General features: G+C 43.9%; 1 protein-coding gene across 1 annotated transcript; it reads right to left on the bottom strand.

Annotated features, from left to right (window-relative positions):
- Positions 1–2,927: 2,927 nt before the first annotated feature.
- On the bottom strand, positions 2,928–10,208 carry LOC310922108 (ATP synthase subunit alpha, mitochondrial-like). Its single transcript, XM_083882459.1, has 12 exons — positions 10,047–10,208; positions 8,913–8,991; positions 7,670–7,839; positions 6,726–6,899; positions 6,481–6,647; positions 6,193–6,341; positions 5,122–5,273; positions 4,767–4,991; positions 4,555–4,662; positions 3,889–4,033; positions 3,512–3,662; positions 2,928–3,128 (listed from the first exon to the last, which is right to left on the bottom strand). Exons 1-12 carry the CDS (start codon positions 10,104–10,106, stop codon positions 3,047–3,049), a joined length of 1,662 nt encoding a protein of 553 aa, XP_083738585.1. The 5' UTR covers positions 10,107–10,208; the 3' UTR covers positions 2,928–3,046.
- Between the last annotated feature and the right edge of the window lie 870 nt (positions 10,209–11,078).

Below are 11,078 nucleotides of genomic sequence, written 5' to 3'. Positions count from 1 at the left end.
GACCAAGAGGAGATGCCAGGTAAACAACCTCTGAGCAGTGCTTAAAGATGAAAGCAGCTGAGATAGGACACTGTGCTGGAAAGCCTGAATCACACCTGCTGCCCTGACCTGCTGCCTGCTTTAACATGTGGATAGCTAAAACAGTACAGTAATGTAAAAAAAAGCATTTTCCACTTACTGAAATGAACCTGCTTAATTGTAACCTGAGGCTGATTTAAACCACACTAACCCTGTCCACACTCCCAAGAGGGCACAAGCCATCATTATGAATCCATGCCATCATGGCCTAAAGGGGCTACAACAGCTGACTTTCCCAGGCCTCCCTACTCTAACATGCCAGCTCTCCCCAGAAAGATGCCTGACACTCCTGGGCTAAAAATAAGTGTTGTTTCCTATGCTGCAGAGTTTACACTCCAAACATTCAGGCCATTAACAAATGTAGCAGGTTGACCTTGGCTGGGTGCCGGGTGCCAGGTGCCCACTAAGCTGCTCTATCACTCCATTTATGAGACAGGGGAGAGAATAAGATGGAGAACAACCAGTGGGTAAGATAAGGCTGTTTTATTATAGTGAAAAGAAAGAAATAAGCAAGAGTCCATGTTGTGGTGTGCATTTTGGCTTTACCAAATTTCTGCATGCTTCTGTTATTTGTTTTATAATGGTTTGTCCCTGTACCCCCATGTTAAACCCCTTTTTGGTTTTTCCCGAATTATGGGTCCTGTCCATCACTCTGCAACCCTGCCCAGATGATTAGAAAGTTCTAGTGGGGGGGGCAAGTGATTGGCAGAGTCCCTGCCTTCCCCTCCCTTTTTTATGTATGGAATTGTTCTACTGATTATCCTTTTGTTCTGGGTCACTCCCCTCCACGCTGGGATTGGTTCTAGATTGTCCCCTGCCCCTTTCCACATCCCCTGTTACTTAAGGTGAGACCCAGAGGGAAAAACTCACTTCTACGTGGGCCACCCTCTGGGTAAAATAAAACCCAGTTAAAACCCACGTGAAGTCCTCCTTTCTTCCTTGCCATTCGCCATGCTTCTGCCTGAGGCTCAGACCCACAGGATCGGAAAGGTACCAAGCTGTACCCTTAAATGTGAGCTGGGTGCAAAAGCTAGCTGGAAAGCAGCATCAAACGCCCACAAGTCTATGCACTCATAAGCTAAAGAAAAGAAAATCAATCTCTACTTCCCATGAGCAGCGATGTTTGGACACTTCCTGGGAAGCAGGACTTCAGCATGCATAATGGTTCCTCTGGAAGGCAAACTGGAGAACCACAAATGTCCCTCTTTTCTCTCCCTTAGTTTTATATATCTGAGCTGATGTCATATGGTATTGATGCCTTAGGATTTTAGCTTTTTTATATTTCATATATTTGTAATCCTGCAATTCTTTAGTGTATAACTCTAAACTCCATAGTGTTAGCCACTATTTTCCCATTTTGGTCAGACAAAACAATTCCTCTCTAGGCCTAGGAATCAAGGATACCTTACTGTCTCAGGCCCCGAGAAATGTAAACAAAAGTGAGTTGAGAGCAAACTTGGGGTCAATGACTTCATTACCTGAAGCTGTAATTGGAAGATTGTGGAATCCCTGCAGCCCCTCAACATAATATCCAGGGTCTGGCCTTGGCAGGACAGACCATAGTTACCTGCCCAGCCTGACAGAAGGGACTTCCCAATGGTGCTCTGTATACATGGTTTGCCTCAGTTCCTCCCCCCTCTAATGCCCCTGGCCCTTTGGTTTCTCCTCTCCTCGATGTGTCTCCATTGGTTGTGGGACCCGGTGACCAGCCCTGTCTCCCCTATGGAATACTGACCTTACCTGCCCTTTGCTTTGCCCCCATACCTCAAGGTCATTGGCTACTGAACCCCATAGGTAAGCGGGCACAAGCAGGTGTCTTGTGCTCTTGGCTCTCGATCTCTCTTCAGCTCCTGGAAATAAACCTGCTGGAATTGATCTAGTGTCAAGGCCTTCTGCCTCTCCTAGCTGTGCTAGCCACGTGGCATGTATGGATGTATGAGCTTGACTGCTTCACCAGAGTTTCCCCAAGCAGCCTTTCCACCGGAGAGGCCTATTGGGATCTAGGCTCCAGCTCAACTCCTAAATTCCACAACGTCACAGAAAATTAACCCCCAATATGCAAATGGACCAAACTTATATAAGTATGAAAACCTGTGACCTGTCATCCATTTTTTTGGGTGTAGCCCCTGGGGGGGCTTAGTCTGCCTGAAATGTACCTTAAGGCCCTTCAATAAATATAACTGCTTTTTATTCCCTTAATTTTGTCTGGCCTCTGTTTTTAGGTAGTCCCAAAAGGCATCAGTATGGAATATCCCTTTGGCTAATTTGAGTCAGCTGGCCTGGTTGTGTCCCCTCCCAGGATCTTGCCCACTCCCATCCCTTTGATAGGGGAAGGAATGTCAGAGGGACAGCACTGCTCAGCAGTAGCCAAAACACTGGTCTGTTATCAACACCCTTCCAGCTACTAATGCAAAGCACAGCACTGTGAGGGCTGTGAACTTTACCTCAGTCAGACCCAGTACAACAGAGCAGCTTGTTAGCCTGGAACTGTGTGAGAATGCTTCTAGGTGCTTGTAACACAGCAGGTTTGAACTGGGAGGCAAGATGCTCCTGTGAAGGAAATTAACTGGGAACAGTGTGAACAGCCTCAAGAGCAGTCCTGATCACAGGCAAAAAGTATGAAAACTCCAAGAGCAACCCTCAGCTCTGTCACAATGGGAACTGTGGTCATACCTCCAGAAAATAACTGCTACACCCCCTCATTCGTGTAAGGGGAGTTTGATCCAGCTGGGAAGTTAAGATGCCCCCAATTATTCAGAGTTCCTTTAAGCAAGCATGTGTCACAGGGAGTCCTCCACAGTTTTAAAGGTGAAAGCAATTAGCCAGAAGGCAATCAGAATATACAAGCCTTTTTACATAGGAACTTTTATTCTCATTGAGATCTGTACATTCAAGTTGCACATGCTTTTAAATCTTTCATGGAACTGGAGCACTGAATCACAAGAGCCTGGTCTGAACAGTTTTAAGTTTATGCCTCAAAAGTAGCCAGGAAACTTGTGACTATTTCCTTCAACTTAGCTTCTGTCTGGTCAGAGATCTTCCCTTCAGTCCTGTTGAAAGAGTTTAGTTAAACTTCCGACATAGAAATAGATAGATGGTTAATCCCTAGGACAAAGAAAAAGGCTTCACAGCAAACCTTCCCATTTCTAACAAAATTAGTAGATGAATTAAAACATTTCTGTTTGATGCATGAATTTGTACTACTAACATAACATCCCTTTCTCCATTTTAAGCATTAACTGGATTTCCTAAGAACTAAAGTCATGAAGCTGAGCTCTGGACAGCTGGAAGGCTGATTTAATTTTCAGTTCTGGTACAGGCATCTTAAGGCCTGATATTCTGGGATACACTAATTTAACAGTTCAGTGACCATTATCTGCACTCCAGCCATCAAATCAATACCCTTGGGATGAAGCAGGATCAATCATCATACCTGATTGTGGAGAGGAGGGCCTGGTGCTGGCTCAGTACATGAGCTAGGAAAGCACTCTCAAATTTAGTAATTTTGCTGGGTTCCAGCTTGTCCAAGTGACCTCTTACACCAGCATAGATGACTGCAACCTGTTCTTCGATAGCCATGGGAACTGCAGAAAAGAGAGCACTCATGCCATCAGGAACTCTCACATCAGGACACATCAGTACTACACAGTCCTTTCTTTGAAGATCAACTGCACATATACAACATGGTTTGAGCAAGTCTACATTTACTATGTGCACAGAATGGACATGGCAAATGCTGCCACAAAGAACAATCTTGTTAGCACAAGAGACTACCGTGAAATGCAGACTTTTTAAGTTCAAGACACTCACCATACTGTCCTTGTTTGAGAAGCTCTGTCAGACGTACGCCGCGGTTCAGCAGCTGTTGTGTAGCAGCATCCAGATCAGAGCCAAACTGGGCAAAGGCAGCTACTTCACGATACTGAGCCAATTCCAGCTTCATGGTACCTGCCACCTACAACACAAGATACAGATCAGCCTGAGTTTGATCACCTTTTAAATGTATCTAGGAGTTTGCAGGTTATCTTCAGATGACAGTTGTCACAAGTCAGCTTTGCTTTCCATACCAGAAAAGTGAATTTCAAGATTCTGACAGATGATTATTTGCATTTCTAAATATTCCACCTTTTAATATAAGCATGCCTCCCTAAAACAGTGACCATTGATATTAAATAGTCCATATATGGACTAAAAGCACAGGGTTAAGAGAGCATTCTCTATTTCTAGTTAGATCAGTATCCAGCTCAGCATACTGAAACATAATTCTACATCATTATGCAGATACTATTTTCCTTTCTCTCCCACCTCACTCAACAAGTAATGGAAATATCCCCAAAGTTTGTTCTTTATAGTTTCATAAAACTAAGGAATCCAAAGCTTTATTCCCCCTCTATTCACAGCTCTTTAGAGTGAAATGGGTTGGAAGGACTGCATACTACTCATCTCTAGCAAGAGGAGCAGCAGTTTCATGCTTACCTGCTTCATAGCCCTGGTCTGAGCAGCAGAACCTACACGAGACACAGACAGACCAACATTGATGGCTGGACGGATACCTTTGTAGAACAACTCCGTTTCCAAGAAAATCTGTAAGAGAATTGTTTTATTATCTTGGTCAGAAGCTTGGAAGTCTCCTCAGAGACCTGACAGCAAATAACACAGATGTACACTGGGATGTGAAGAAGTCCTACCTGTCCATCAGTGATGGAGATGACATTGGTTGGAATGTAAGCAGACACATCACCAGCCTGAGTTTCAATGACAGGCAAGGCAGTCAGAGAGCCGCCTCCAAAGGAATCATTCATTTTGGCTGCTCTCTCCAGCAGGCGAGAGTGCAGGTAGAACACATCACCTGGGTAGGCTTCACGGCCAGGTGGACGACGCAGCAGCAGAGACATCTGACGATAGGCAACAGCCTGCATGGTATAAAGCAAGCTTTCAGACCTCAGAAGCTCATTTAACATTTTGGATTTCTAAACTTGAGGTGATCTTACAGCTACAAATACCAATGTTAAATTATAAGGCCTATAAACAATATTTCCTGACCTGCTTGGACAAATCATCATAGATGATTAATGCATGTTTTCCATTGTCTCTGAAGTATTCACCCATAGAGCAGCCTGAATAGGGAGCCAGATACTGAAGGGGTGCTGCATCAGATGCTGTGGCAGACACCACAATAGTGTACTTCATGGCATCTGGGAAGAATTGGAGAAACACACCACTGAGTATATTACCTCACCATGCTTGTAATCAGCAAATACAACACACATGTGAAGTACTAAGTTGCTAAAGCAAGCCCAGGCAGCATCACTACATTGTTACAGGAAAGCCCACTGTACTAGATTAACATGTCTGTTAGCTCAACTAACTCACGAAGTTTCAAGAGCAAGTTCACAGCTGCCTAACACTTGCAGGCTTCTTTCTCATTTAAAATTAAGTTTAAACTTTAACCAAGACACACTAGTTCTAGAAGTAACTGAGCCTGAAAGTCCACGGTTTCCTGGCTGCTGGAAGGCAATACTATAATTTGTTTCACAGTCCCAAACAAATTACTGTCCTAAAATGTGCGTCTTTTTTCCTGCTAGTTATGACTCTGCTTGACCAGCAGACAAGACGTAAGGTACCTGATCTCTTGCAAGCTCTATTACATATGCAGCCTTGGTCGACTGTTCCTGAAAAGATGCTATCATTTAATCCCTTATGTTTGGGCAGTCATCTCTCCACTTAAATTTTAAACTGTCATTCACACTTACATGCATATGAAACACATCAAGTCCATATCAATACTTGTAGGCCATAGCTTGTCACCAGGCCTGCCAAGAGGAACCTCTTTATTCTGCTAGGAAAAAAAATATAATAGGCTGATTTTCCAGAAGAAATTCAGCAGTTTTGGGACCTCAAAATAGTCTTCTAATGCAATGTAGCAAAGATAAGGGGTTATTTTTCCCCCAGATAGCTAGAAAGATTTCTTGTCTACAAAAGTAGTTAATTCATTTAATAAAAGAAAAAAAGTGTCTATACTTGCAGCTAGGAGAGATCACAGCAGTATTCAGCATTATAATGAAAACAGGATGGCACTAGTTACCAGGCTCAACCATCTTCAAAAATCTGTACCTGCATCAGTGAGCCTCTTCACCAGCTGAGCAACAGTAGATCTCTTCTGGCCAATTGCAACATAGATACAATACAGCTTCTTCTTCTCATCTGTCCCATCATTAAAACGTTTCTGGTTGATTATTGTGTCAATTGCAATTGAAGTTTTCCTAGGTAACACAGAGGTTGATAAGCTGCCTGCAGTTCTCCCAACCTCTACACAGTTTTGTGTTCAGTTCTGTACATTGGTGCACACTGCACTCGAGTCTCTGTTAAAGGAAACATTTTTGGCTTGGTCATTTAACTTACCCAGTCTGCCTGTCACCAATTATAAGTTCACGCTGGCCACGACCAATTGGCACCAAGCTGTCTACAGCCTTAATCCCAGTCTGCATAGGTTCACGCACAGAGATTCTTGGAATGATCCCAGGGGCCTTTAAGCCAACTCTCCTACGTGTCTTAGATGCAATAGGACCCTTAAAAGAGGAAAGAAACTGTTGCAGTCTGTATCACATAGATACAAGCAGAGGTAGTAAGCACCTAGTTACACTTACCTTCCCATCAATTGGATTACCCAGGGCATCTACAACACGGCCCAGAAGCTCTTCCCCAACTGGAACATCCACAATGGCACCAGTCCTCTTCACAACATCCCCCTCCTTGATCAGTCTGTCATTACCAAACACAACAACACCAACGTTGTCGGGCTCCAAATTCAAGGACATACCCTAGGACAAAGGTCATATTATCCTGAGAAAACCCATACCAACATCTACAAAAACTGTCACAGTTTAATACCAATGTTATCATTCTATAGTGTAGAGTATGCCACATAATCTATCTCAATCTTATTTGTAACAATAGTCAATGTTCTGCTTTTATGAACAATGCATCTATTTCCATATTGGTTAGAGAACCTGCCTGCCTAAGCCTTCAACTTACCACATAATAATACTGCAGCAGTCTAGCATTGTCATTTATCTCTCTAAGAACAGAAAGGATAAGCAGGAGTCAAAAACAAGATTTATCTCTTGCCTAGGAAATGTATGAGGGAAAAGCACTAGCTTATTCTCTGGCCAAGACAAGTTAGGTTATTAAAAATACTAGAAGAGCTGTTGCAGTACTCTCAGAACAGTCAGACAGCTTTTTTTATTCTAACGTAGAATGAGGCTGTTATTCAACAGTAAACAAAAAAGCCAGCATTAAACCAAATAAAACAAAATCCAATAGCAGATTAGTTCTTCTACTTCCTAGATGAAGACACATAAAATTCAAATATTAGCCAAGAACCTGACACTGAAAGCAAAGCGTTATGAATTCAAAGAATATTTGCTTTTTGTAGTATTATATTAACTAGTTAATACTTATTAAAGTTGAAATGAAGTTTGTAAGAGGTTAATACAGCTACCTCCAAGAACAGTCTCATTCTCCTTTAAAAGCCTTTATTTTAAAAAATATATATTTCTAGGCTAAGCAAACTGCTTTAGTGAAAGCTTACCTTCAGTCCAGAAGAGAATTCAACCATTTCTTCCGCTTGGACATTTCTTAGGCCATACACACGGGCAATACCATCACCAATTGAGAGCACACGACCAGTCTCCTCAAGTTCAGCAGAGGTGTCAGCTCCCAAAATACGTTCCTCAAGAATAGAGGATACCTCAGCAGTACCTGGAAAGAGACATTTCACACCTGACTTAGCACATTAAGGCAAGATATGAATTCAGTAAGCTTGTCTTGAATTCACAGGCCAAGGTGCCCTCTCTGGTATGCCACGAGGTCTAGAAAGCAACATGCTAGATGCATAAGATAAATAACAGCTTCTGTATTCCCAGCTAAGAAAAGCAGCTTCAACACATCATTACAAGACAGCTTCAATTAAAACATTGATGACTGTTTAGCTACCAGTTTCCTTCATTATGTCTTACACTATTAACAATCTCTCCCTCTAGAAAGAAATTAGATAAAATAATTAGGCTAAGAACAGACATTCTCACTCTACTTGCAGAGAGGTTACTTAAACTGGAGGCATCAAAACACCCTGTGATTTGTAATCCAAGATCCAAATATATTTAAAGGAACTTGATCCATTTAAGAAGCAAGTTGTTCAATATAAGCTGTAAAAATGTATTCTCCATATTCCTCAAATTTGTTTGGCAGTGTACCTCCAACAGCCCGTTATTTCCCCAGCCAGGAAACAGTAAATAAAATTGTGAAATTTTTATTTTCTAATACATTTAATAACCCCAAGCCACTTTGAAAATTGTATACGAACCACTATCAAAAACACAGCTATGCAGGGCCACTGTTTTTTCTAAACGCCAAAATGCTGGCAGCAAAAAGTTCTGCTCAAGGACAAAACACTGGCAGGCCTGGGAGTCATCTGTTCCTTCATACTGTTACAAACAAGACAGAAAACTAGAATTTGAGGCTTTTTTTTCCCCTAAATAATTCTGCAAGAGTTCTGAATATCAGAACGAGATAATTCTGAATGGAAGCCTCACAAAGCAGGTAAACTGCATAAACTGACATGTGAGCACTCCTTGGTTTGGGCATAATCTGAACAGTTATTAAAGTGAAGTCTGCTGGATGTGACTGTGCATAAGTTCAGTTAAATACTGTCAGTACATAAATGTCCTCAAGTATTCTGTTGACTGATATACATACCATATTCAAATTCCCTTTTGTCTGATAGAGCAAGTTCTTAAACCACACTGTTATATGAAGACCTTCCTCAGACTCACCAGTTTTCTGAAAGCATGTTTTGGAGGCATGGAGGTTTCTTGTAGCAACAAACACTGCACTCAGGGTGTTTCTGGAAATCTAAAACAAGTAATTGTTTCAGTAACAGTGAAATTTCCTCATTCATTAAAAAAAAGGTTGAGATAACACAGTGATATTTTTGATCATGAGCCTGTAAATTTAATGTGTTTCAGTTTTGAGTTTAGCTCCACAGCACTCCAATCACAAGTTTTAGTTATGGAACCAAGTCCAGCACTACTAAGCAAGAACAGCTGATAAAAGATTGCTATAAATTATTCACTGCATTTTTTCTTTATTGCACTGCTGTCACCACCACAGTACCACAGCAGATCGCAAAGCAACACCTCCTCTTGATTGCCACCTTTGTGCTGAACATCAAATGCTTGGGCAGAAAGAAATCACCACAACCCTCAAGGTTCTCCACAAGGGAGAAATAATATTGTGTCTTCTAAGGGTTTGCCTTCCTAAAAAAAAAAAAAAGTGCAAAATTTCTGGTATGGCTAGAACATAGACAAGAGCAAAAGCAACGACAAAAAAAAAAAAAAAAAAAAAAAAACCAAAACCTGCGATAATGAATGCAATAAAATGTTATAATCCTGTGTCTTAAGTAAAGCTCCCACTGCAGCTCCAGGCACCGTTAATACTATTTCCCTGAATGCTTGAGCAGGCCTCTCCGCCGTTCACCTTCACAAGGGACAGCAGTGGAAACAGGTCGGGACAGATCTTCACATCCTCGCTCTCCCCACCAACATGAGGGGGAAAAAAAACATCACCTGGCAAAGCTTTGCAGCGCAAATCCCTCACCTTGATCGGGATCTGGCAGCTTTCAGACAATAACCTGAACCCAAACAGCGTCAAGCGACATCACCGGGGAAGGATAGGCCGTCCCCTAGGAAACACCCCCCCCCCCCCATCTCCCAAGTGAGGGCACCCTCGCTCGCCCAGCACTAGGTCTGGCCCCGCTGACACCCAACGCTAAGGTGAGCCCCCGATCCCAAACTCCCGAGAGAGGAAGACCGCAGCCTCTCAATGTCACCGCGGCCCCCAAGATGGCGGCGGCGGCCGCCTCCCGCCCACCACCTCCGCTCACTGCAGGGAGGGGAGAGCGCGCTCACCAGGCCAGCCTGCCGCGGCAGGGAGCGGGCGAGGGAGGCAGCCAGGCGGGCGGAGAACATGACGATGGCGGCGACGACGGCTCTTTCAGCGAAGACTGAAGTAGACAGAGAACAAGTATCAACCCCACACTATCTATCCAAAATGGCGGCAGCTCGCTCCGCCTCTTATTAAGACGAGGCCGCGCCCAGGAGGCAGGGCGGGGCGGGGCGGGACGAGGCCTTGAATTTCTTCCCCCCTCCCGTCTTCCCAGGCGTCCTAGCGTTTTCTACCTGTCGCGCCTCTGAGCGATGGGGGAACAGATGCATGCTTTTATATATATGTGCCCTTGAAATGTCCCTCGGCGGGCGGAAAAGGCGGAGAGTGGCGATGGGGCGGGGCTAGACAAGGCTAAACTGGGGACATGCGAACCTGAAAAAAGTGGGGGCCGTTGTGAGCTGCACGAAGTTGTGATGTATGCATTATAGGACAGAAGCATGGCCGTAGGGCAGGAACGCGAGGGGCCGTGAGGCAGAGGGCAGTGATGTGCGGCAGGGGGTAGTTGGGGGAGTGACCTCACCACCACTTTCTTGGAGCTGTGGGTGCTTGCACTCCTGACCGCTCCTGTCTCAATGTAGCAGCTGGGTAGTAGAAGAAAAGTGTGGTAGAGAAGTGCTGGCATTTCGCCTGTGCTCCGGAAATGGGTAAAAGGAATGTGATGTGCAGCACAGCATTGATTTTCTTACTGTTGTACGGAAAATCACGCTATGAAAAGACACTGTCTTTAAAGAAGACAGAGGAGTCCTGCAACTCTATTCGAATAAAGGGAGAGAGTCCACTGGGGCACACGCCCGCAGGGGTTTTCTCTCTCGAGGTTTTGGAGGACAGCCTCCTTTTATCCTAAACTCCCGGCGGCATGTTGCCCTCTTCCTTTCCCCACTGGCTGAGGTACTAGGAAGGAACAGCCTTTCTGAACATGTTCCCCCCTTGAACCTGGTGTTTTACCCCAAAGTTCAGAAACTCAGGCTTGTGCAGACCCACTTGTCTGTTTCAGG

Source organism: Zosterops lateralis (assembly GCF_965231275.1).
Source record: "Zosterops lateralis genome assembly, chromosome: W".
Taxonomy (NCBI): Eukaryota; Metazoa; Chordata; class Aves; order Passeriformes; family Zosteropidae; genus Zosterops; species Zosterops lateralis.
This window is presented reverse-complemented; position numbering and strand designations above follow the sequence as displayed.

Bases quoted from the DNA above. Each gene is read 5' to 3' on its own strand.
- LOC310922108 (XM_083882459.1), bottom strand. From the start codon at position 10,106: ATGTTCTCCGCCCGCCTGGCTGCCTCCCTCGCCCGCTCCCTGCCGCGG. The intron at 7,840-8,912 runs GTGAGTCTGAGG...GTCTCTTTCCAG, and splicing joins AACATGCTTTCAGAAAACTG to GTACTGCTGAGGTATCCTCT. The intron at 6,342-6,480 runs GTAAGTTAAATG...TGTGTTACCTAG, and splicing joins ATTGGTGACAGGCAGACTGG to GAAAACTTCAATTGCAATTG.